This window comes from Myxocyprinus asiaticus, chromosome 41, assembly GCF_019703515.2.
Source record: "Myxocyprinus asiaticus isolate MX2 ecotype Aquarium Trade chromosome 41, UBuf_Myxa_2, whole genome shotgun sequence".
NCBI classification, from domain to species: Eukaryota; Metazoa; Chordata; class Actinopteri; order Cypriniformes; family Catostomidae; genus Myxocyprinus; species Myxocyprinus asiaticus.
This window is the reverse complement of record NC_059384.1, coordinates 3,726,378-3,753,563: the sequence shown is the minus strand read 5'-3', so window position 1 is coordinate 3,753,563 and position 27,186 is coordinate 3,726,378. Positions and strand designations below refer to the sequence as shown.

Sequence of the window (27,186 nt, the reverse complement as noted above, 5' to 3'; positions counted from 1 at the left end):
CTCAATTTGTATTTGCATACATTGCTGACTCAGAACTGTGGAAACCGGGGGTTTCATGACATTTAATATAGGATTCTCTACCATCATGATACTGTAAACCAGGCACGGCTCATCTATATAGGCAGGTAAGGCAGAGCCCCACCTAAATATTCATCCATTCATCCATTCTGCCCTCCAGAACTCCACAGTGCCCCTCAGTTTTCCCAATGGAAATTTGTGGTTAACTGCGGTACTGCAACGAGCCCTCATTGAGACCCATTGGGGCAGGAATAAATCTGCCCATAAACCTAGCACCAAAACAAAGGTAACTTTAGTATTAGTATTCGTCGTGGCATTGTTTCAACAACCTTATGCAACGTCACAACATTTATTTCCGTCCAGAGTTGCATTAATTTTCACACATCCCAAAGACTTTCAATGGGGTTAAGGTCAGGACTCTGTGTTGGCCAATTGATGTGTGAAAATGATTCCTCATGCAGTTTAATATCCTGGTCATTCAGTACATTCAGGTAGTCAGCTGACTTGATTTTACTGCCGCATAACGTTGCTGAGCCTAGACCTGACCAACTGAAGCAACCCCAGATCATAACACTGCCTCCAGAGGCTTGTACAGTGGGCACTATGCATGACGGGTGCATCGCTTCATGAACTTCCCTTCTTACCCTGACATGGCCATCACTTTGGAATAGGGTAAATCTGGACTCATCAGACCACATGACCTTTTTCCATTGCTCCACAGTCCAATCTTTATGCTCCCTAGCAAATTGAAGTCGTTGTTTCCCGATTAGCCTCACTAACAAGTGGCTTTCTTGTGGCCACACAGCTGTTTAGTCCCAATCCTGTAAGTTCTCGTCTCATTGTGCATATGGAAATGCTCTTACTTTCACTATTAAACATAGCCGTGAGTTCTACTGTCGATTTTTTATGATGTGACTTAAAGCGTTTGAGTGATCTCCGATCACGATCATTCAAGATTTTTTTCCGACCACATTTCTTCCGCAAAGCTGACGGTTCACCACTATCCTTCCAGGTTTTAATAATGCGTTGGACAGTTCTTCACCCAATTCCAGTGATTTCAGCAATCTCCTTAGTTATTTTCTTTGCTTGATGCAGGCCAATATTTTGCCCCTTCTGAAGCACAGTAACATCTTTTCTACGATCAAGGGATACGTCTTCCAACATGGTTGTTTAAGAAATGAGAAGCAACACACTGCATCAGTTAGGGTTAAAAGAATTGTTGGCAGCTGAAACATATTAATCACTGCCAGGGCCGTTTCTTACCATTTTGGCGCCCTAGGCAAGATCGCTAATTGGCGCCTGGGGGGAGCGATCTCACCCTGTTGGTCTTTTAGCTGCGCGTGGAATGCTGTTCTGCGTGTCTGGGTTTAAAGAAGCGTTTAACCAAAAATCTGATTATGAATGAATGAATGAATCAATGCTATATTTATATAGTGCTTTTCTGACATTACATTCAAAGCGCTTTAAATACACAGTGAACAGGGGACTCTCCTTAACAACCACCAGTGTGCAGCATCCACCTGGATGATGCGACGGCAGCCATAGTGCGCCAGTACGCTCACCACACACCAGCTATTGGTGGAGAGGAGAGAGTAGAGTTATAGAGCCAGTTAAAGGCCATGATTGAGAAGGGCCAATGGTGGGAATTTGGCCAGGACACCAGGGTTACAGCCCTACTCTTTACAAGAAGTGCCCTGGGATTTTTAATGACCACAGAAAGTCAGGACCTCAGTTTAACATCTCATCCAAAGGACTGTGCCTTTTTACAGTATAGTGTCCCCGACACTATATTGGTGTATTAGGACTCACAAAGACCGCAGGGTGAGCACCCCCTGCTGGCCTCCCTAATACCTCTTCCAGCAGCAACCTTAGTTTTCCCAGGAGGTCTCCCATCCAGGTACTGACCAGGCTCAACACTGCTTAGCTTCAGTGGGCAACCAGTCTTGAGCTACAGGGTGATATGGCTGCTGGCCATAGCATGTCAGATGACAATTAAATTAATTCTAGTGGATATGAACGGGGAGATTGTACATGGACAGTTTCCTAGTGCTGCTGGCTCTCTATCTAAAAGTAAATACAATGTATACCAGTACCATCTGATACCACCACAGTACTTTTCTAAGGGCCTGAACAGCATGCCAAAATAGTTTCCGTTTCAAATACTTTCCATTTGTCGTGAATGTGCAACCGTAACTATTAATGGACTATGAGCACATGCTGTTTAAATGTTATTCTGACCTCTAACCCCATGTGGACTTGTGGTATTATCCGGTTTAAAAATGCACATTGCACTCCAGTGAAAAAGCCCAGACATGAGAGATCTGCTTTCAGTTTACACAAATAAATCTTGCATATAGAGACACCATATACTGTATGTCTATTTGCAAAGTGCAAAAAGAAAAAGACCAAACCTGGAACTTTAAAAAGGGAGACAATATATGAACAATAATGAGGAACACATAAAAATGTCCCCAGTTCAATCTAAAGTTAAATATTAACTTGATGTACAGTACAAAGAACAATGCATTTTCCGGATGTGAAGGCATGCTTTTATAAAGGTTACTTTAATGCACAAACAATAAATGCATGATTAAGCAATCGTGCGTATTTACTATTATTCACCTGTAGTCATATGCACGTCTATGAGAGCGCGTGCTTGCGTGCATCCTCTCTTCTGAATGTGTCTCATCTCAGTCATCTCAATGTGACCTGAGTCCGCCATACCGAATGTAAAGGACTGCACGCCAGCGCTCAAGTGCACTTAATATAACACATAAAGCAAGTGAATCAGGATTGTCTGACACTGAACAAAAAGTCACTTTCAACAGCCAGGCACATCAAAGAGGTAAAGAAACGCACTGTGTTATAATCCATAATTTACCTGCTTCTTTAGAAATACTTTACAATTTTCTAACTATAATAGATGCGGATATTGATTCTCAAAGTAAAAACGAAAGTGAATGCAATGATGAGGATATTCAGGATCGGATCCATTTAAAAGCATTTATATACACAGGACTAATACATAATGCATTAGATGTGCTATTGTGATCTTAATGTAATTGTATAATAGCTATGTATTACGTTATATTCGTCACATGCAGGCAATAATGCATGACTTCTCTTCTTGGTTACAGTCTGTGTATCAAATATAAAGGCATTCAAGCCGTGCATGATATTTTTCTAACATTGAAAACATGACAATTTAAAAAGAGGCTACATTTAAGGTCGATATTTATAAGAGGGACGCATCGGTATTTAATGCATTAATATGTATAGCTGTGGGAGTCAGATATTATACTATATTGTTCATGAGAATGCAGACATCTGAAGGTGAATGTGTATTGAAGGCACGCGCGAGTCATGGCTGAAGACATTCAGCAGAAACTGGAGAAGTACCGCACAGCACCATTCGATGCCCGCTTCCCGAACCAAAACCAGACGAGAAACTGCTGGCAGAATTACCTGGGTCAGTCCAGTTTACATTGTATTTAAGGAACAACTCGTCTAGCATCCATGTGAATGCATTGGGTTGCTTGTGGGCTATCTAACTTTACAGTTGTGTATTGTATAATTGGACTTTTAGTGGAAAGCTTTTAGTCTTAAAAAGCCCCAAATGTACACAATACATAGATATGTTTGTTTATATATATTTAACAAACGATAAAAAAGGCTGTGATTATTCTTGTTTGATTAGCTCCACATAAACTCATACACAAATATAATATTAAAAAACAAAAAACATTCTTAACAGATTATCATCGATGCCATAAAGCCCTGGATGCCAAAGGTGTTGACACAGCTCCATGTGACTGGTACAAGAGGGTCTACAAGTCACTGTGCCCTCTTTCCTGGGTAATTATTCATTCCCTACTTCAGTTCAGAACTTATCGGGATAGTTCACTCAAAAATGAAAATTCTCTCATCATTTACTCGCCCTCATGCCATCCCAGATTCTTTCTTCTGATGAACACAAACGAAGATTTTTAGAAGAATATTTCAGCTCTGTAGGTCCATACAATGCAAGTGAATGGTGACCAAAACTTTGAAGCTCAAAAACCACATAAAGGCAGCATAAAAGTAATCCATATGACTCCAGTGGTTTAATCCATGTCTTCAGAAGCGATATGACAGGTGTGTTTGAGAAACAGATCAGTATTTAAGTTATTTTTATATATAAATCTCCACTTTCACTTTAACAGTCACATTTTGAAAGTGAAAGTGGAGATTTATGGTCAACAATTACTTAAATACTGATCTGTTTCTCACCCACACCTATCATATCGCTTCTGAAGACATGGATTAAACCACTGGAGTCATATGGATTACTTTTATGCTGCCTTTTTGTTTTGGTCACCATTCACTTGCATTGTATGGACCTACAGAGCTGAAATGTAGAGCTAAAAGCCTTAGTTTGTGTTCAGCAGAAGAAAGAAAGTCATACACAGAAGAGATTTTTCATTTTGGGGTGAACTATCCCTTTAAGAAACATAATTGGTCATTAACTCTCAGTTATGTGTGTGTGTGTGTGTGTGTGTGTGTGTGTGTGTGTGTGTGTGTGTGTGTGTGTGTGTGTGTGTGTGTGTGTGTGTGTGTGTGTGTGTGTGTGTAACTCTCAGATCGAGAAATGGGACAGTCAGAGAGATGACGGAACATTCCCAGGAAAGATCTGAAGACTGCACAGTCTCCAAAGCACTGAATGCGTCTGTCGGTGGCATCGTCTCTCCTCCAGTTAAACAGGGCCTTATTAATGTTTGTTCATAAATGCACCTGTCAAACTGAAGGACGAGATCGATTATTAATCTCATTCCTTATTTAAATGAAAGTGTTGCAGATTCTGCATTAAAATCTCTCAGGCATTTAAATGTACTTTTGTTGTGGAGTGGTTCATGAAGTCCTTGTCAGCAACACAGTTACACTGATTTTCCACATTGAGAAACAAGTAGCAAAACATTTGTATCCAAAACTAACCAAGCAAAGTTGTTTATAAGGTACCAGGTTTATGCATTAAACACATCTGAGGAAGAACTAATAACTGGACTTGCCAAAATTGGCCAGGTTAGTGGCATCATATCTTTGACAGATACTCAGTTTATTTGGTATTTTGTTTATCACTGTAAAATCTAATTCGTTGATCTTACCTAGATTTTTCAAGGCAATCGGTTTGCGTACTAATTTGGCTCAAGTAAATTGAACTTATTTTTTTAAGTAAAATGAACTAGTTACAAGTAAACTTAACTCATCTGTGATTAAAGTATGATTGCTTTTATTTTAATTATTTACATTGATTTTTAGCACGTCTTATACAGTATAAGGGCAATTATGACTGGATGCTCCTCAGTACTTCTTAGTGCACATAAATCTGCACTTTTGTAAAGTACAATTGAGTAAAGAAGAGTGACTTAAATTTAACAGGCTCCAAGTTCACCAGAGGTAACACTAATCACCCTCATGGTGATTTCACACAAATCACAACTATCAACCAGCTACAACAAAACAACAATAATCATAAGAATTAAAACTATAAATAACAATTATTATTTTTCTACATAAGTTCCCTTGTTTTGACCAAACATACAAAATGTATTCAAGCGCAAGTGCTTTTGGGTATTCCACACAGCTGCAAATTTGTACTTGATCATTTTGAGTTAGAAGTACTCGAAGCCAAAGTTTAAAGATTAAATACGTATATATTTGAGTTATGATTCCAAAGTGGGACATTTCAAGTACTGTTTAATTAGAACCACTTAAATGTTTTTATTAATGACAGCTTTAGGGGTTAGACAGTAACGGTAACTTAATTAAAACTAGTAAACTTTTTTACAGTTTGAGAACTATTTAGAGGTGCTTAATAGTAACTAGATATCCATGAGTAGAACTGAATATTCAACTTTGTTTTCTGAGTTATATCTGTGAAAAAAAATCTGCATTTCATACTTTTGGATGAACCAAAATTTTGCACACATTTTAGCTTATTTCTTCATTGTTTTCTGTACAGCTGGTTGCGGACCGACACATCCAACATAATCACACAGGCAGTCGGCATGTTGTTTCCAACAGTTCCGGTACCCTAGGATCGGCCACATTATGCCAACTCGCCAACAAGCGGCATCTCCTATCAGACATTTTGCATCAGCTCAAGCATGTTTACCTTCTCCTGTGGCACGACTGGAAGCACGTTCCGTCAGCTGAGTGGAAGACCCAGGTTCGGGTCCAGTTCGCAAAATAAGAAGCGTGCAATTCGGAGGTTGCATTTTTCCCTCTAACACTCCACTGGTGGTTAGGTTTAGGGTTGAGGTTTGGCGGGCTCAGTTTATAAAATATGCATTCCTCCTCACTGTTTTACCATCTGTACAGCTGAAAACAACTCGCTTCACAACTCGCTTTTGGCGCCCCTCTGTGGACATTAGAAACAGTAAAAGGAGCTCACATGAGCCCATGCGACCAACACTTAACTCTTTGGCCACTGGGAGCAATGTTTTCGCATTTCGGTAAGCACAGACCGATTTTAGCTAAAGAAAAGTCAACCTACTGTTTCTGATTTCACTATGAGATTAGTCCGACACTTCCTTGTATCAACTGTTTTAGATAAGCCCGGCCCTAAATGGCACATAAAAACAAAACAAACTGGTTGGCCATTAGACATGTTGGCCAGACGGTCTCTTCCTGTCAAAGTGGGCAGTTATGGCCAGAATAAACTGCTAAGTAGACCAGACTTTATGCCGCAAGTCAAAAGTCTAGCTAGGCGAGACTTTGGTGGGTTAACTTTCAACAAACTGTGAACAAATTGCATATTTTTGACCTGAAATTAGTCCAGAAATATTAATTTGAGCTTCTAAAATGGTCTACACTGAGAGTCAGTGCGTAACGTTTACACTGCAAACACATGATGATTTTAGAACAACCATGACTTTGCTCAATAGATTATGGATTATGCTTAATCCTGATGAAAACTGGGTTTGCAATACAGAATCCCCATGGAGGGTTCAGTTTACTCAAGGGTTAGGAAAAATCGTCATTAAAATCTGTAGCTATGAGATTATTATAAATCTTAATCTCAGTTTAAGATGCTGAATGCAGTTTCTGCGCCACTAGCGTCACTAAACGTTCTTCCATTGTTCACGCCTTTGGCTGAGACCTGGCTCCAAGTTTTTATTTGTGTCTGAAAATGTGGACTGGGCTGCAGTTCATGTGAATTTGCAAGTGGAGTGAAAGCCCAAACGTCCCGCTGTTTGGACCTAGAAGTGTGAAAACAGCCTCAGTTTTCACTGCAATGCTGTTGGAGAACAGACTCCTTTGCAAATGCATAACAAAACATGAAAAATGATGACAAACAGTAGAGGAATATTTGATATTTAATAATAATTAAATATCAGTAAACTGGCAGCTTTTGCATATCATTTGTAATAGTGTCTTGAATTAACAGTGAAAGGTTTTGAAAAAATGAGTGCTGAAACATTGTAAAAATGTTGCTGGTAGATCACATGTGTGCTGTCTGCACAATTGGACTGCTGTTTAAAATATTAAAAATATGGCTGTAGAATGCACAAGCTATTATAAGTGTAACAGACATGAAATGCATTGTTGTGCATGTTATTTTATGCGTTACTAACTCCCCATTCACAACTTGAAATGTCATGGTTCAAAGGACACTTACTTTAAAAAGAGATTTTAAAATAGAATATCAGACTATCAAGTATAGTACAACTCGAAAACATTATAGCAAAAACATAAGCAAATTTACAGCTTTTATCATACATAAATTACATATACACTGGAGTGTGTGTCTCTGTTGGTGAGGTCATTGTATTTTCAATGTATCTTTGGACCAGAAAGAAACTGTTATTGCTTTTTTACGCTCCTGTTAACACTTTCATTATCCTCAACTCTGTCTTTCTCAGTCAGTATCGCTGCTTTCCGTGTTTCCGTCCGTCCGTCATGCAGGTTTTGGGCCGCAGAGCTGAAATTAAACATATTTCATTACTTATTCAGAGACTTATAGGAATAGCCTGATTATTGAATACTAAAAACATCTCTCTGTAACGTGACTAAGAACAAACAGGTGTGTGTGGGTTTACTTAGCTATAGTTTGAGGACAAAATTGTCCCCATAAGTTGGCTAATAATGAATCAATAAGCGTTCTTTTTAATCTGTAGTAATAATATAATTAATATAATGATTTAATTTATAATTAGTATAATTAGCTCATTTAGATAGCTAAATGGGTCAGTGATGTGATGCAATTTTTTTCTAATCAAAAGCTGAATAATAAAAAATATATATGTGTGCATAAGTAGTTTGGAATAATCTGTATTTAATTTTTTTTATTTATTTTTTTTATAATTTATCAATTGTGTTTTAAATTGATATATATATATATATAAACTTTAGTGCTCCAAATCAATTTCAGGTAGTATAATATGCAGGTAGGTAGCCATTCTGCAAAGTGAAAAAAACAAAAATAAAACAAGACATGATATTTGTAAACAAATATTTTTTACCTTCAAAAATATGTTTGAAAACTATTTTGAAATGAATATTTAAGATGCATACACTTATGTGTATTCAAGGACCAAGAAAAGCATTTTAATACCTTTGACTTGACAGTTACACCACGTGACATTTTTCATTTTTTGTATGAATATATTAATTTAGTATGAAACCAACATGTTTTAAAAGAAGATTTTTCCTTTTTATCATCTCTGACAACCTTATCTGTCAATAACCCAGGTAAATCTGTGTGTATGGGTTTACTTAACTATACTTGGGGGATAAAATTGTCCTAAAATCCTCCCTTTGGGAACATTTGGGGCAGTGTTATTATCGTTAACGGAAACTAAAATGAAAAATGAAATGAAAATATTTCCGTTACTGCAATAGAAAAACATAATTGGAAAAAACTAAAGTTAAACTAAAAAACGTTTATATTGCTCCAAAATGAACTAAAATAAAATTAAAAATGACCTCAAATTAATTTACATTGTAGTTTTCGACACACAGTATATAATACAAATTTGAAACCTCAAGAATCTGCCTTCATTAAACATTAAAATGTCCTCTGAGAAATGTAACAATGTTAAACATATTTAAATGACATCCGTAAATGATTTAGCTTTGGCAGCCATAAAATACTAAAACTAAAATAAAAACTAAATACACTGACACTAGAAAACACTGAAACTAACAAAGAGTGAAAACTAACGAAAACTAAACTAAATTGGAATGACAAACTGAAAATAAAATAGAAATAAAAACTAAATCAAAAATTCAAACCTATAATAAATTAGAAAAAAAATAAATAAAAAAGAATAATTCTGAAAATCAGGGTTAGAGTTAGTCTATATTATTCATAATTTGCTAATAATCAGGTGTAAAAATTAGCCCAGAGAAAATCGAGAGATTTTTGTTTCACCATGCAGGTAGATTTTTTGTCAGTTTTTGTATCATGCGTTCAGAACTACCATTCCAGACAGACTTCAAACTACTGATATATTGAGGTTTATGAAAAAGGAACAAATAAAAGTCAAAAGGGAGTTATACAGCAAGCAAATGTTGACAAAAGTTTTGCATCTCTAATATTTTGCATTAAAGAAAGTATTAAACTATACGAATGAAAAAGCACATGAAGCGTGTATTCTTTTAGCATGAACTTTCGTATGTATATTATATATTTACCGTTGCTATTATTACTTTTTTATGCGCAAATGTGTGCGTTTATATATGTATATTATTTATTTAAACTTTCCTTTTACTTTTTTTTTCTGTTTTGTTTTCTTTAAAATAATGGTCAGCTGGGGAAGAATTTAGAATTGTTTTTAGAATTGTTTGAAATCAATAAAAAGACCTTTGAAAGGAAGAGAACTTTGTTTTTTGTTTTTGCTAGTGGTTTGCATCACTTTTGTGTTAATGGGTCTTTGTTTATCTACTTTTTGTGTGCATTCTGAACTGACTGTGTCGAGTTCTTTACGTGTGTTTGTGTTTTACCCCAAATTCTTTGACTCCTCGCTGAGGTGTTTTGGAGAAATTCCATAATTTAATCATGGAAACTGTCATTGGCTGGTCAAAGATGACATAAACACGGTTCACCTAAAGGGGAAAAAAAAGAAAATATGAGGGGACAAATGACATCAGGAACATCAGAATATGTATTTAGTATGACATTCAGAATTTCCTCAAACAGAAACACAATACTGTTGTGACACAATAACAAAATGTTTAATTTGAATGCACGTAAGAGTCACAGTTTTAGTTTCTCCTCACCAGTCCGGGCAGAACGGGAGCGAGCCACATGTGTCGGCCATCATGTGTGTTATTGATCCCGTCAATCAGTTTATCAGGCGTCCGGACGTCCCCGCACACGTTATCTAACACGTTCACACTGTCAGGAAAAGCAGCGATGTCTGCGAGGCAAACCGCTAAAGAACACACACAGGTACACAGGTAATATTAAAGGAATATTCCTGGTTATTTTCTACAGTACATCATGTCTATGTTCCATATCTGTGGAAATCATCTTCACAGTAATGCACTTATAATGGAAGTCTATGGGGCAAATGTACCAGAGGGGTTACAAGCTTGTATTTTTGTATAAAAAACTTACATGTATTGCTCAGTTTAAATGTTTGTTATCTGAGCTGTAACGTTGTCTAAATCATCCTTCTGAGTGGTGCGTGTATGTGTGCGTTCATAAGGATACTGTTGTCACTGAGTGGTATTTTCTGCTCATTCTGGTCATAGAATTCCAGTCCATTAAGGCCAGTGTAGTACGGGTCACCCCACGTCGTCAACAACTGCAACTGGAATATAACTGACACATTCAGTCAAGGAAAACACTTGTGAAATCACATGCATGCATAAAAGTACGGAAGCCCTAAACCACAAATTGAAAAAAATAAAAAATAATAAAAGGTAAAAAAATACTAGGTGGATTTTTTTTATGTGGCATTCCTGGGCCTACGTCCTAAAAAAAAAAAGAAAAAAAAAAGATTGTAGCAATTTTTTTTTTCTCAAAATCTTTTCTCTCTTCTTTTTTTTCTCCCCAATTTGGCATGCCCAATTCCCAATGCGCTCTAAGTCCTCGTGGTGGCGTAGTGACTCATCCCAGCTGCCACCGCGTCTCAGACCGTCAATCCGCGCATCTTATCACGTGGCTTGTTGAGTGCGTTACCGTGACATCCACGCACAGCTCACCACGCGCCCCACCGAGAGCGAGAACCACATTATAGCGACCACAAGGAGGTTATCCCATGTGACTCTACCCTCCCTAGCAACTGGGCCAATTTGGTTGCTTAGGAGACCTGGCTGGAGTCACTCAGCACGCCCTGGATTCGAACTCGCGACTCCTGGGGTGATAGTCAGCGTCTTTACTTGCTGAGCTACCCAGGCCCCCATCTGTTTTCTCTTTGATTTTTCACAAGAGGCAAAACTATAGAAAAAAATTATTGCTAGCTAACAATGAGCATGCAGTACCAACCTCGGCCACCAGGTGTCACTATCAATAAGCATCAAATCTTATGCTGACAAGGTGATCGAATGTGGTGAAGGTCATCAAACAATCAGAAATTGTTTATTTAACCTGAGGTATATTCATGTATTAGAAGACTCTCTAACATTGTTTTTTTTTCTTTATTAAGATTTGCAAAACATTCTTGTAATGAAATATAAATGAATTCTTGTTATAAATGTATAAATCAACAGATAAATTACACCTGTCACCTGTCAGCATAATATTTCACACTTACTGATAGTGTCACCTGGTGGCCGAGGTTGGTATTACATGCTCATTGTTAGCTAGCAAGAAAAATAAAATCTCACATGTTGCCTCTATGAGAAAAACAATTTTGTAAAGAACCTTTTTTTGAGCAAAACATTTTTATTTATTTTTTGCTTGAGGTAAAAATCCTTTGCAGATAATTTTTTTTTGTAGGACATAGGCTCAGGAAGGCACTAAGATACTTAAAATAAAAAGAAAAATTGCACTTAGTGAAATATTTTTTCCACCTTGTGGTTTAGGGCTTCCATACAAAAGTGATCCAAAATACTGCAACTCATTTTTAAGTAGTATTTAACATTATTAGGACTTAAATATTGAACTGTTTTTCACCTTTTCAACCACACCTTTCATATCACTTCTGAAGACAGATTTAACCACTGGAGTAGTTTGGATTACTTTTATGCTGCCTTTATGTGCTTTTTGGACCTTATAAGTTCTGTTCACCATTCACATGCATTGTATGGACCAACAGAGCTGATATATTCTTCTGAAAATCTTTGTTTGTGTTCAGCAGAAGAAATAAAGTCATACACATCTGGGATGGCATGTGGGCGAGTAAATGATGAGAGAATTTTCATTTTCGGGTGAACTATCCCTTTAAATCATGTATTATCGTGCTGTTCCTAACAATGGTAATTCATTATTAACATTTACTTGTTACTCGCTTTACGAGTGTTAATTTTGGACCCTGCTTGTAATACTTGAATCATAAGCATTTTAACAGAACCGAAATAAACTGATATTTGTAATGAACCGTATTGTGAACAGAAATGAGGATACATCCACATGGCATTAAAGGTGCTTCATAGTCCATACTGGCCAGCTCATCTCTCCGGTTTCCACCCCTAAAAAACATACATACATATACCATAACCTCTCATATGTCCCTTTAAAAGCTGAAGTGTGTCATTTCTTCACCAGTAGCATCACTAAATGGAATTGCAAAAATAAATACTGTTTCCCCGAATACTCCCCCGTCTACCATTGGCAGTTCATTAGAATCATATCAAAAGTGTTCTGTACCGGTGAGTGTGTGTGTCATCTGTGTTTCTGCTGGTTCCAGTGAGTGATACGTTATGGGCGGTACAAAAAAATCTACATTATATTAATTAATATTAGATCATGAAATGGTACTGTATATAGAATAATGATTTGAGCTATCACTGTTTGAAATAATGTAATAACACTGAGTTTACATTCATTTGTATAAGAAACACTAATAATGTTACTGTCACTTTAAGAGTTCAATGAGCGGCTCACAGTGTTCCGGTTCAGCGAACATCAACGAGAATCTCTCGGTTTCTTTAGCGCATCCAAGCTGTGTTAGATTAATATTAATATTTCATTTTACATTTTTATCTGACTGTAAAGAACAGAAAGGATATTAAGACACATTATTCAATGAAAGTGGAGTCGCCTCATCTTTGATGGACACACATTACACGGAGGAAACGGTCTGTTTTAATCTCAAGCACTTTTCATCAAAACAAGGCAATTTTCCAGGTATTCCAGATCTTAAATTTCTAAAAGCTTAATTCAAGCACTCTAAGGACTTTGCATGAACCCTGTAAACAGTGTTGTGAGTAAAAACAAAAAGCAGCAGAGGTAAAAATCAAGCGATAGAGAGATTATGATGTTTGACAGGTTATTTCATATCTGATCACGTGGACAGAGAACAATGTTGCAAATTTCTAAATATGGAGTTATGCCACAATATGGTTCATCATTTTTGTGGTTTGTGATATATAGAAATTCAATATGTTGTCCCATCTCTACTGATTGGTACACTTCTTTTGTACACTGACGAGATCTCGCCAATCAAAATGAAGTGCACAGAAAAGGTACCAGCGAGAAAACAAAACAGAAATTGGGAAGGTGAATAAAGAATAATGAAAAACAAAAATCAACAAAGAAATAAACGCTATAATTTATGCAAAGCCATTTTTTTACTTTCTGAAATGTGATTTTGAACACAGAAATGCACTTTTGAATGTAAAATGTGTGAATAAAGAAAAACATTTGACGAAATCGCAATATCTATCAAAAATAATATATATATTTTGTCATATTGCACGGCCCTAATCCATTAGGAATTGATTGGATGGTGAAAAGTGGCTATGATAAAACATGATCTTGCAGCTAATCTGACCTAGGTGAAGTCAGCCAAAAAAGAAAGAAAATTTTGATAAAAGATTACGAAGACAATTATTTATTCATTAGAATATCAAGCACTGATGAATCAAGCACAGGAAGAACAGGAACAAGTGTTGAGAAAGTAAATAGGGTCAATTTTATTTAATATTGTCGTAAAACTAATTAGTAGTGATATCCCGATATATCGGCCAGGCCGATTAATTGGCCGATATTTGGCCATTTTGCTATTCCCGGCATCATCCGATAACCGTGTTCGCTTGGACGATTAATAAGAGTGTCAACTTTCACTTGGGTCAGTTTTAAAATCTACCAATAGATTTGTCAAATGGATACTCAACACTTACTGTTTTCAAGATTTTTTCTTTTCAGGTTCATGCAAATTTGAGGAAATATTCCATAAAAGAAGTGTTTGTTTCACTTTAGAAAACACTTTGTTAAATTGTATTATGTTTATCTGCATTTATATTGGCCATTCTGCTCCCTAGATATCGGTATCGGCCATTAAAAAACCCTTATCATTCGACCCCTACTAATTAGCGAACGTTTAGACATCAATTATCTAAACGTTCTTTACAGCCATACCTCCTGAGAGAGTTCCAGAAGCTTTGGCTATCTCCCCTCTAAAAATATAACATCCATCGAGAATTATCTCCATTTCTCGTGCTCCTCTAAACGAGTGTATCCTGGACTTGTTGTAATTCCAAACACGGATCATTGCCAGGCAACATTTCACACCAAGATCCATGGAGATCACGTGCCTGCGGCCAGGAGTGAACGGAGCCAGCCACAGATGCATGTCGTCTTGAGTTCTGTTTACACCATCAATGAGGTTGGTAATGATGCGTGGGTCTTTCCCGTAGGCCGGTAAAATATTAATATCAGGTGGGTCGGCCGTGATGTGGACAGGTTTGACTGGCTCACCATTGGAGGAAAAGATCTCAATGCCGTTGAGGCCGATGTAGTGACGGTCACCCCATGTGGACATGATGTAAATGACGAGTTGGCGACCTTGTGGGAGAACCGGGATTTCAAAGTCTTCATCAGGGTCACGGGGGTCATTTTCAGGGTCATCGGAATCAGGGAGCGAAGAGGCGGTAGGACGACTGGCGACGATGGGTGTCGGGCGGGACTGACGCTGAACAAACTCATCGAAGATATCTCTCTCCAATGCCATGTTGGAGATTCACCCTCGCTGATGCTGGTTAAACTTCGTTAATGAGTCCCAGGATTCCATTAACGGATCGTCCTGTTCACACCATTGAGGTTTTGGTCTTCGGTTACGGACGGATGTCGGGCCACTCTCCTCTACAGCAGCAAGCAAAAACAGATGAGAACGAGGCACCAGCGGGTTACAAAAATATCATAATGTATGCAGTCATAGTTCTAGTTTTGTCGCTTTTGCAGTGTAATTACCTTCTACATCGCAAGCGAGCTGCACGACATGTAACAAATATTTTCACTTCTAAAGCTTATTTTCGAGTTTGAAGGTGTCACCACAAAAAGAAGCGAAAGAGGTATCTTGGCATCAGACAGGCTGTTATTACTAATAGGACTCTAGACTAATTTAAGCATCCTTGATTCGCTATTGCGATTCATTGCTCAATGGACATGTCTGGAATTGGTTAGAATAATCAACTGCTTCAAAATCACATTGTAAATAGAAACCTTTGACACTACAAGACTTAAATGGAATGCTGTAATCCTCACATTTTTATGATTTTTTAAAAATGGTTTCCTTTATCTTGGTGACTTTTCTACTACTTGAAAAAATTCCATAGTCCATAGGTCTAAGTGGTCATAAAAAAAACGAAAACAAATTGACACCTTTTACCTTTGCGGTCAAAATTGACCGGCCATAGGAAATGAATGGGAAAGACCATAATGCAGAGCAATTTTTGGGGTGGATCTTAATTTGAATACTATCTATAAATCAGCCACAATGTAGAAAAAACTCACACACACACAAAAATTAAATTGTGAGACTATAACACAAATTGTTCTGAAATTTGTCAAATAAAATCTATAAATTAGCCACAATGCAAAACACACACATGCACACAAACACACTAGTAGTTGACCGATATATCGCAGAGGCCGATGCTGATAATTAAAAAAGTCATAATATCGGCCGATAAATTTTCCCGTTTGGCCAGTTTGTTTCATGAGGGTGCCAAAAATCACCTGCTTGCATGTGAAGTAACTGAGACATGTAAACAACCAGTCACGGTTTGTTTTTTTGTTATGTGCCATTGTGTTACTACAATAATAGACAGGTGTGCAACATAGTATCATTTAAAAGGTCCGCATGTCAGAGCCGCATCAGACGCGTTTGAGCTCATAATGTTAAAGTGCTCGCCAGTTTCATTCTCCCTCTCTCTCCTCAACAGTTCCCTGTAACATTTAACTGTCTTGTCTAATGATAAAAAGCCAAATATCAATAAAACTAATATCATATACCATCTGCAAATATGCGCATATCTTGTTTAAACAGATGTAATAAACAAACCTCACAAAATTTGAGCAGATCCAGCGTCCTGTGGAACGCTCATAAATCTTCCACTGAAGCACGTATTCTAACTGTCTCTCCTCAACAGTTCCCTGTAACCTTTACATTTCTTTTCTAATGATAAGAGGCAAATATCAATAAAACTTCTACCATTTGCAAATATACAGATATCTTGTTTAAACAGATGAAATTCATGAACCTCACGAAAATCCAGCGTTTTCTTCCCATGGAGTGCTCATATAATATCTTCCTCTGAAGCGTGTATTCCATCAGCCAGAATCAAAACTTCAGGATCAGGATCAGAAGTTCCTCTGATTCACAAATCATGACAGTCAGTCCATGACAATCCAAGCTGGTGATCCAGGCCGTTTAAACTGTCAGGAGATTGCTGCTAGCGCTGGATCCACACGAGTGTGTGATGTGCAACTTCAAGTAAAACGCTTCACGTGTGCTATAAGTAACTGTCATATTCACTGTGTGTGCACTGTATGTGCAGTTAGTTTGATTCAGTATTTTTTCAGAAAATGTGATTGCTAACGTGGACATGCCATCCATGGTTGCTGGACTACTGTGTGTACTGTTATTTCCTTCTTCCTCATATATTAACAATTTCTTCATGTGCAAATAAATTACAAAAATTTGATGACTAAACAGAAATCAGATGAAACTGCTATGTATCATTTAAAATACAATTTAATTTTTTTAGATTATTTTTTACAAATTTAAAGTTTTGTGCGAAATTGAGTAAATATAGTGCTAAATAAGAGTTTATTCATTTTTTTAATCAATTTTATGTTTATGTTATTAACTATATTAAACTGTGTGATATATCGGCATTGTATCGGCCACCCTGCTCTCTGGATATCGTCATCAGCCATTACAAAACCCATATTGGTCGAACACTAAAGAGACTAAAACAGGCAGAAAGCAGAACACACACATGCAAACACACAGACACACATAAATGGGTGAGACTGACACAGCCAGAAAGGAGAATGCAGAACACACATTCATGTACTCACGCACACACACAGAAAATAATTCTGAGTCTGACTCCAAGGTGAGAAAAATTACATTTTCCACTGTTGGAAAGTTTACATTTAGGTCCATCTTTTTAAATTGAGAAATGTACATGTTAATAAGATCCAAATAGCATAAAATCTTTAAAAAAAAATATATATATTTTAATGTTATTACTCTGGAGAAGATTTATTTATTTTTTTTATAATTTTTATCATCCAAAAAACAAAAAAAAAAATTTTTTTTTACTGTTATCTTTCTGGCCATTTTTGACTGGAAAGGTACAAGGTAGGGCAATTTTGAAAGTATTAGGAGGGTTAACATTAGGGCTAGGCTTTGATACACACTTCCCGACTCACTCTTGATTCACAAGCTCACAATTCAAATTCTGATCTCGATTTGACTTGATTCAATACGATTCTGATTCATGTCAGCTATAATGTCCATAATGCTGTTAATTATACAGGGGACCTTCTTACTAGGTAGATTGCAAAAATAGTAATCTCACAAATTTTATCTAATGATTAGTTATTCATAATTTTGGTCACATTTAACTTTTAAAAAAATAAACAAATTCAGTGTATTCAATCAATAAATACCATGTCTTGTTACATGTTTGTTAACATGAATAACTTGTCTTAAAATGGTACTGTCACTTTAAGAATAGCGGCAATTCAGCGAGCGTCACACAGAAGTGTTTTGGTTGAGCGCACATTATCAAGAGTGGAGTTGCTTCTTTAGCGCATCCGTGCTAAGTGTTAATACAGATAAATTACTCTATTTTGGTTGCTTTTGGTCAACAACTGACTTTAAAGAACAGAAAGAGTTTTAAAAGAGACATTCAATGAAAAATGGATTGCATGGATCTCATCTTTGGACACACATTACACAAGCGAATCAAAACTCAATCACTGCTGAGTGAAATCTGAACATTTACCAGTGGCTAATCGCAGACATTTTCAGTTGCATAGAGCGAAATTTGGTCACATATTTGAGTGATTTATTTGCATTGTAGAGGGCTGTGCACAGAGTAAAAGTTTGATCAAGGTGTTTTTGTTTTTTGAGGCATGCACCTGTTGCAATGAGGTCACTGCTGTGGTTAAATTGTGATCTGTTTCGCGATCTTGCAGAACTTCGCCTGCCACTGCTTGGTCGTTCTGCTCTCTCAGCACGTTCATCCCACAATTTCAAATCCTGGTCCAACTGATTGCTCAGGTGTCGCTCTGAATGGGACTGTGAACCTTGTTCTGTCCGCATACTTGGGTCATGCTCTTGTTTGGACTCTTTACGATAGTTAAGCCGGTCGGAGTCGGTGCTAAATTCACGGGTCACTGTTCTCTGTGGCCAGTCAAGGGGTGCTGCCCCCCTGTGGCTGGAGGCGTCTTTGCAGGCACGTACAGGGTTGCACGAAATATCCGGCAGTAACGAGTGTTTGGGTTTGGCTGTATTCTGCAGTTGGAGCCACTGGGGGCGCTCTTGCTCCCGAGACCCCTCAGCTTCATCCATTACTGTCTGGTTTAGCGGCTGGAGCCAATGTGCAAGCCGACTAGATGACGGTTGTGTGGTCACCGTTTTCACTTCCTCCATTTGTTGTCCTGGAATCCGCCCCGTGGGTAAAATCAGATCCAAAGGGGGCGAGTCCCTTTGCATTGAAACGGCACAGTTGCCAGGGTTAACTAGGTGAGTGGCACTTATATCTGACTGGTTCTGGCTTGTTTCTACTATTTGGGTAGAGCTGTAATCTGATTGGCCAGAGTTGGACTCCTGAAATTCATTTTCTTGGTTATGTGGGCGACAGCCCACCAGAGTGTGTTCTGATGTGACAGGGCTTGGAAAGGTGGTCTTGGAGTTCAATGGACGTGCTGTAATCAAAGACCTGGTTTCCGCAACCTTTCTCCAAATGACCCTCAAAGACCAGAGTGCTGTTTACATACAAGCGCACATGATGAGCACCCACATCAATATCCTGTTGGAAAAGCACACGGATATTAGGGCTGGGCAATATTTTGAAAATAATCACAGTATATGCACAATGATTTTCCAGAGGATTTAAAATTCCGAGTTTAATACAAGTTAAGCTAAATTAATAAAAAAATGTTGTTATCCCCCTTTTTCTCCCAATTTGGAATGCCCAATTCCCACTACTTAGTAGGTCCTCGTGGTGGTGCGGTTGCTCACCACAATCCTGGTGGTGGAGGACAAGTCTCAGTTGCCTCCGCTTCTGAGACCGTCAATCCGTGCATCTTATCACGTGACTCGCTGTGCATGACACCGCAGAGACTCACAGCATGTGGAGGCTCATGCTACTCTCCGCAATCCACGCACAACTCACCACATGCCCCATTGAGAGCGAGAACCCCTAATTGCGACCACAAGGAGGTTACCCCATGTGACTCTACCCTCCATAGCAACCGGGCCAATTTAGTTGCTTAGGAGACCTGGCTGGAGTCACTCAGCATGCCCTGGATTCGAACTCGCGACTCCAGGGGTGGTAGTCAGAGTCAATACTCGCTGAGCTACCCAGGCCCCAGTTAATAGCATTTTTGGCATAATGTTTATTTTCACAAAACAATTATTGACTCGCCACTCCTCTTGAAAAAAAAAAAAGAAGCAAAAATTACGGTTACAGTAAGGCACTTACAATGACTTCATTTTTTAAATAAGCAAGGGACGAGTTGAAATAATTTTTTGTGGTAATCAACATTATTCCACAAATGCTGTTGATTGAGCTTAACTTATATTGAACCCGGAACATTCCTTTAAGAACCATCATGAACAGCAAAAAGTGGCATTGGTATTAGAATTAGTGATTGAATCATTCGATTCATTTCCATGAATCACTTCAAACTGTCTGTTTCAATGAATCAATTCAAAACTCTGATTCAACAAATAATTTGTATCATCACTCAAAAATTTACATAGAAGTCTTTGCATGGAACGTATGACATATTGAAATGTTCAAGTAAACATAAACAAAGGTAAATATTGCTGTTTAGTACCATTTATAGTTATACGGTATTTGTGCATATAAATTAAGATATGCCGGTCCATAAAATATGACATGAAAGTTTGTACATACAAATCAAGTTAATGTTTAGGAAGAAACAATCAAGCTACTTCAAAATTCCCAATACAATAAATTAACTAGATATTTTTTATTTTCTAAACAGAATGTAAGTCAATTGGATTTTCTTTCGTTTTATCATCTGCCAGTCGAAAAACGCAAGTCTTGTGTAGAAAAGTAACAGCACGCCACAACAAGCCACACTAACCCAAAGTATGAACGATAGTAAAAGTGATGCTTTCCATAGCAAACACTGCTAACTACATAGGCAGGGAATCCAAAACAGAGATATGGGAGATGACATCTTTAACCAGGGTGATTACAGCAACAAAACAAGGACAAACACACTCACCCATACGCACCAACAATCTACCATTATGTCTTGGTATCTGTACACATCAGTTAATGTGTAAAGAGATGTACATCCCCAACTATTCAAGCTTTAGTGCGCAGACAGTGAGTTGTGATCAGACTTTAGTGCGATAGTGTGTGGGGGAGACCACAGCTAAACACAACTAATCCCTACTGCCAATCTCCAACTGTTCAACACACACACACACACACACACACTCACACACACACACACACACACAGAGAAACAAACAGACAAAATGCCTCTGGCAAATACAGCGTTCACCATATTTTTTTGTTAAAGGGTTCATGTCATTAAGAAAGAGCAGCAAAAAATTAATTAAAAATGGCCCATTTAAGACCTTATTCACGGTAGCATCATCTTTGACTTTTAATGGGAATGATAACGAGGCTGTGAGGGATAGACTTGCATTTCTACAATGGCATGCACGGTATAAAGCTGTAAAAAGCTCCTAGATCCCATCTGATTTTCCATAACTCATCTTGTCTGGAGTTTTTTGTCTTCTGAATGTTCTTGAAAAGATGTTTTTTCAATGTTTTGTCCATGGAACGATCCAAAAACACTTTAAACTGCAGTACAACCCATTGAAGAGACTGTATGTCTATCCCTCACAGCCTCATTATCATTCCCAACAAAAATCAAAGATGGCGCTGCTGTGAAAAAAGGTCTATGGAGAGGGTAAAAAATGGTCATGGAAAAACTAAATTATAACTCGTTTTGGTAAGCAAAAAAAGCAGAAAATGTAATAAAAACGTAATAATTCATGATCCCTTAAATTTTGATACAAATTTTGATATATATGATCCCTTACATTTTGGATGTTTGGTGGAATGACTATGTGCTAAGGAAGCTTTATTGGCAAGAACATTTTTGACCATTTGGATTACCACTGCTTTCAGTAAATGCTGTTTAGTGAACGTGAGCTGTAACAGTTGGTAAAATTGTTTTATCACTCATAGTCCTGCTGAATTTTCCAGCCTTGCTGTACTCACATTGAGACTCCGGTTATAATTCCAGAATTTGATATGGGAGATGCTGAAGTCCGGGGAGTGCTGGACATTCCTGATGATGAAGTACAGCTGGACGGGTGGATGGAACGGACACGCCCACATATGATGCTCTTTCATGGTCTAAACAAACACACGCGCACACACAAACAGAATCCATGCTAATTTCTAGTGTCAAGCACAATAATTTTGCATGCACAGTAACATTTGTTTTTAAAGGGATACAACAACATGAGGGATAGAAAATATTGAGAGAATTGTAATTTTTGGGTGCACTATCCTCTACCTTTGCCTTGTTTTCTTTTTTTAACCAAATAAATACACACTTTAGTTTTCCCATTGACGAGTGCAGCGAGATTTCCGGGCTGGTTGGCATTTCGGATGTCCAGGTCATGTGGAGACACAAACAGCTTTTGATTTTGTGGGCCAAAGAACTGAATTTCTGTGAGTCCGACCTGACCCAGGTGACCCCAGTTTGACAAGATCTCCATGGTAACGTAGAGAGTGGGTGTCACCTGCATAGATGCTTCCCTCCGCTGTTGTGGAAACAGAGAACATAAGATACTGCAATCAAGGTCATAAGGTCAGACGAAACGGTGCAAGGCCGTTTTTCCTTTTTCATCGATAATTTTGATGAGCACAAGGCGGCAAAACAGTATTTAATGGTTAATAACATGACATTTATTATTTTTTTACAGATATATAAAATAAAATAAAAACATAAAAAATGCAATTAACAACAAAATATTTTTTGAATGCACCTCTTCTATGATGAACATGTTCATTTACCGAGTTCAAAGTCATTTCGACATTTTTTCTGGGGCTTAAAGTAAAAAATGTCATGAGGTGTAACCGTCCAGAGACAGTAAAACTATCAAGCTCATTAAAAGCTGGAAATCTTGAAAACAATAATGTTGGCATGAGTAGTGAAGAATAATCTTGTATTAATATTACTTAATAATAACAAGAAATAATATTAAATAGTGCTGTCAGTCGATTAAAATTATTAATCGCGATTAATCGCATAATGTTTTGTAGTTAATCGTGATTAATCGCAGATTTTAAAAGTGCTGAAATCTGACACTATATATACTTCTTTTCTTGTCAAAATTCATTTATTTCTATTTTAGGAAAGAAAACAAAACAATATGTAGCAATTTAATGGTTTATTAAAAATTTTCAAACAAAGCCTTCCACAATATAAAGACAATGCTCTAAAACAGCACCAATTCGAGTAACATTAAACGTTTCCCAAAGTTTATGTGGGAGTTTGACTAATTGAAAGAACTAGTCCTCAGACAGGTTGCATATTCATTGCAATGTGCATTAAATCTCTTAAAATCTCATCCCCCACAGTATTAACCTGCCAGTAGACTGTGGCTATCCGCTTTGTTACAGCAATCGTGAAGCTGCGTTCATGATTCACTTCAAAGTGGCAATGCCAGCGCCGTGCACCGCTTTGAACTCACCAAGAAAAGCACTTGCAAACAAAAACATCTCATTCTGCGTTTTGGTGATAGTTCAGATTTGGTGTGCTTTTGTGGTAATTAAAACGTGCTGAAAAATATGTCTGGGTTCCCATCTGGGCTTGTTTTCTACATCAAATAGGGCTAAGAGCTCCTTTCACCATCATTTTACCATTGACAGGGAAGCGCTGTCAGATATTCTTTAAGTTACTGAGATAAGGACCTCCGCGGCTCTATCATAGGAGAAAGCGTAACGGTCAACTAAAGTGTTACGAGAGTACCGCCCATAGAATGTCAATGGGACCGCCCGTTATGCTGTTTTATGCTAAACTTGTAGTCTCATCTTGGTAGAAGGGCTCTGGCGCTGTTGTGCGTCACGTGTATTATCACGTGTAATGACTCAGGGCGGACACGTTACAAAGGTTCCGCCCTTCACACCAGTGTTCATGTTGTATTAACGATAAATGCGTTAATCGTGATTAAGAAATGTAAGTGTTAAACTTTTTTAATTAATGGCATGCATCAAATCAAAGTCATGTGGTGTAATCAACATGTAGGTAGCCTTTTTGTCCGGGACTGAGTGTGAATTTAAAAACCAAAAAAAACAAAAAACCCCCAGATATTTTGAATTTTTTATGAAATAAAGTGTATACTCACAGACAAAATAAAACTGCTGCTGTCAGTGAGACTTGATTGATCGTCAGTGTCGATTCTCTCTAGAGCCTTTAACAAACACCTCTGCTGCCTGAGAGAAAGAGAGAGAGATAGAAGTATACCTTACTGAATATAGTATACATTATTGTAAATAGTTGTGGGTTTTATTTTGACAGAGTACCCAGGTTCCATGAGAGCGATTCTCTGCATCACTATGATAACTCCACTCTGATCTTCATCATCATCTTCGTCTTCCTCCTCCTTAGAAACACACACACACATGTAAATTATAAATCCATCAAATCTATTTATATACTGTATAAAAGATAAAGTGTGATAATTGGGCACTGTTGGAGTAAAGTAGGCCCAGGACATTTTCATGACAGGTTTTGTGAGAATCACACCCAAAACAATTCAGCAAATCAACACAAAATACTTTTTTTAACTCGTATTAACTGAAATATGCTTTATTATCACGCGGCTTGTTGAGCGCGTTGCCAAGGAGACATAGCGCGTGTGGAGGCTTCATGCCATCCACCGCGGCATCCGCGCCCCACCGAGAATGAACCATATTATAGCAACCACGAGAAGGTTTCCCCATGTGACTCTACCCTCCCTAGCAACTGGGCCAATTTGGTTGCTTAGGAGACCTGGCTGGAGTCACTCAGCACACCCTGGATTCGAACTCACGACTCCAGGTGTGGTAGCCAGCATCTTTACCACTGAGCTACCCAGGCCCTACCCCTTGTTTAGTGTTTATTCCAAATGGTGCCAAAAACAAAAAAACATCCAGTGAGCGGCAGTTCTGTGGATGGAAACACCTTGTTGATGAGAGAGGTCAACAGAGAATGACCAGACTGGTTTGAACTGACAAAGTCTACGGTAACTCAGATAACCACTCTGTACAATTGTGGTGAGAAGAATATCATCTCTGAATGCTGTTCTGAGATGCGGGTTGGCGCTGTTTTGGCGGCACGAGGGGGACCTACACAATATTAGGCAGGTGCTTTTAATGTTGTGGCTGATCGGTGTATTATCAATATCCTACAAATCATTGTATAAATAAATCCAATACATAATACTGCCATGTAAAACATCATAACACAGTAAATATAATACCTGACAAAACATTGGTCAAACAAACATATTAAAAACCAAATAAAAACACAATAACAAAGTCATAAATCTCCCAGAATATACCCATGTTACCGTTGCACTATATTAGCATAAACCATCTACATTGCAAAATCATTTCAATCATTTTTTTAATTCAGATTTTTGTCTTGTTTTCCAGCAAAAATATCTAAACATTCTAAAAACAAGATAAATTTACTTAACAAGCAAAATGGCATAAGATATTTTGTCTTGTTTTCAGAGAAATCTAACTAAATTTAATGAGGTTTATGCTTAAAACAAAACAGATTTTTTTCTTGTTTTTTAAAAAAGTTTATTAAATTGTCAGATTTTTCTGAAAACAAGAATTAATATCTTATGCCGTTGTGCTTGTCAAGTAAATATATTTTGTTTTAAGAATATTTAGATATGTCGGTAACACTTTCTATGACGCCCATATATCTAATGCATTGTAAAGGTGTTATAATGCATTAGTAATGTCTCATAATACACCTTATAACATGTTATAACTTCTCTTAAATAATTGTAACCACAATTATAATACATTATAATACTCACCTATTCATGTTTATACTTAGAGTATAATGCATTATAACATGTGCAATATCCAATTTTATCTGCAGAAGTTATAATGTATGATATATATTGTATATACTGTGTGTTATATATAATAGGTATGCTTTAAGTAAAGTGACAAAAGCATTGTCTTCTTATAAGCATCCATATGATATTTTTAAGTGGTTATATGACATTAGAAGTCATGCTGGAAGTTATAAACATTACATATGCACAAATACAAAATAACACACATTCAGTGTACATTTTGAGCTATTATTAAAAACACTTGTAAAGCTACAAGGTTCAAACATATCAGAAACTCTGATATGTATGTTGAGACATACACACACACACACACACACACACACACACAAATCAAACTGATTCTATACTGGACTCTATTCAATAAACTTTCATGTTTGTGCATCTTATTTTATAAATAACTTCCATTATATAAGTTTGACTTGTAATGTATGTTACAAGTTTATGTCATGACTGTTTATAAGAAGATATTGCTTTTGTAACGTATAACCACTTAGAATCACGTCTTAAAGACTTTTGACTGTTTACACTATACATCACTTATACCATTAACTTTATTAACTTCTGCTGCGTTAACACTTAATACTGCTTGTGTTATTATGCATTATACTCTTTGAGTATAACTATGAATAGGGGAAGTCTTATAATGCATTATAACTGGAGTTATAATTATTTATGAGAAGTTATAACTTATTATAAGGTGTATTATGAGACATTATAAATTCAGTAAAATACATTTATAATGCCTTTACAATGCATTATAAATATGGGCTTCATAGAAAGTGTTTTTTCTACTGGAAAACAAGACAAAAATACTAATTAAGAAAATGATTTTTTGCAGTGCAATCCACAATCACTCATCTGCTCAATTATATTCCGTAACGGTTGATAAATATGATCTATTCATTTCTATAAAAATGAATCTTTAAGGCCGTACCAGAGTGTGAGAGTATGCACTACTCTCCTGTCCTGTCCCCTGTGTGTGAGCTTTGGAATCAGGAGTGTGTGTGTTTGACTCTCTCTGTCGATGTGTTTGCAGTGGCATGTTTTCTCTCTGAAGTGCCTGAAACACGCAAGCAGCCATCTCCTCTGAATCTCGCTCTTCCTGCTCTTTACGTGCTGCAGACAGGGGGCGCTTGATGTGACTACATGGGCCTAAAATAAGACAAGTAAAAAATTACTTTTAGGGCCCATTCACACAGAACACATTTGTAACAGGTAAAGGTGGGCAAGGAGGCGGGAACCAGCTGAACAGTAAACGTAAGGTTTAATGTAAAACTCAACATAAAACATAAGACAAACAGACACCCACAACCCAGCTGTGTGCGTCTCTCTCTCTCTCTCTCTCGAACCGTCGTCTCCGGCTGCCCCTTTTCTCACTCTCCCGCTGATCAGCTGATTTAGCGCCAGCCGTGCT

At 37.4% G+C, this 27,186-nt stretch overlaps 2 protein-coding genes across 3 annotated transcripts in view; one reads left to right on the top strand and one right to left on the bottom strand.

The window, feature by feature from the left end:
* The first annotated feature begins 2,696 nt into the window (after nucleotides 1-2,696).
* LOC127431743 (cytochrome c oxidase subunit 6B1-like) lies at nucleotides 2,697-4,887 on the top strand. 2 transcript variants are annotated; one of them, XM_051682268.1, is made up of 4 exons: nucleotides 2,697-2,863; nucleotides 3,369-3,487; nucleotides 3,773-3,873; nucleotides 4,638-4,887. In XM_051682268.1, the coding sequence occupies exons 2-4, from the start codon at nucleotides 3,382-3,384 to the stop codon at nucleotides 4,689-4,691; spliced, it is 261 nt and encodes an 86-aa protein (XP_051538228.1). In that variant the 5' UTR covers nucleotides 2,697-2,863; nucleotides 3,369-3,381; the 3' UTR covers nucleotides 4,692-4,887. The 2 variants fall into 2 exon arrangements, with proteins under 2 accessions (XP_051538228.1, XP_051538229.1); XM_051682269.1 differs by having other exon boundaries at nucleotides 2,711-2,863; nucleotides 3,342-3,487.
* A 2,476-nt stretch (nucleotides 4,888-7,363) lies between these two features.
* LOC127431669 (katanin-interacting protein-like) overlaps nucleotides 7,364-27,186 on the bottom strand; it is a 40,144-nt gene continuing 20,321 nt past the window's right edge. The window contains 14 exon segments of the mRNA XM_051682196.1: nucleotides 7,364-7,978; nucleotides 10,003-10,104; nucleotides 10,279-10,418; nucleotides 10,715-10,825; nucleotides 12,572-12,636; nucleotides 12,865-12,886; nucleotides 14,528-15,250; nucleotides 18,545-19,311; nucleotides 19,313-19,437; nucleotides 21,901-22,038; nucleotides 22,242-22,451; nucleotides 24,039-24,126; nucleotides 24,217-24,296; nucleotides 26,707-26,924. Coding sequence (XP_051538156.1) covers nucleotides 7,955-7,978; nucleotides 10,003-10,104; nucleotides 10,279-10,418; nucleotides 10,715-10,825; nucleotides 12,572-12,636; nucleotides 12,865-12,886; nucleotides 14,528-15,250; nucleotides 18,545-19,311; nucleotides 19,313-19,437; nucleotides 21,901-22,038; nucleotides 22,242-22,451; nucleotides 24,039-24,126; nucleotides 24,217-24,296; nucleotides 26,707-26,924 — 2,813 coding nt within the window. The 3' untranslated portion in view covers nucleotides 7,364-7,954.

Bases quoted from the DNA above. Each gene is read 5' to 3' on its own strand.
- LOC127431743 (XM_051682268.1), top strand. From the start codon at position 3,382: ATGGCTGAAGACATTCAGCAGAAACTGGAGAAGTACCGCACAGCACCA. The intron at 3,488-3,772 runs GTCAGTCCAGTT...CATTCTTAACAG, and splicing joins CTGCTGGCAGAATTACCTGG to ATTATCATCGATGCCATAAA. The intron at 3,874-4,637 runs GTAATTATTCAT...TGTAACTCTCAG, and splicing joins CACTGTGCCCTCTTTCCTGG to ATCGAGAAATGGGACAGTCA.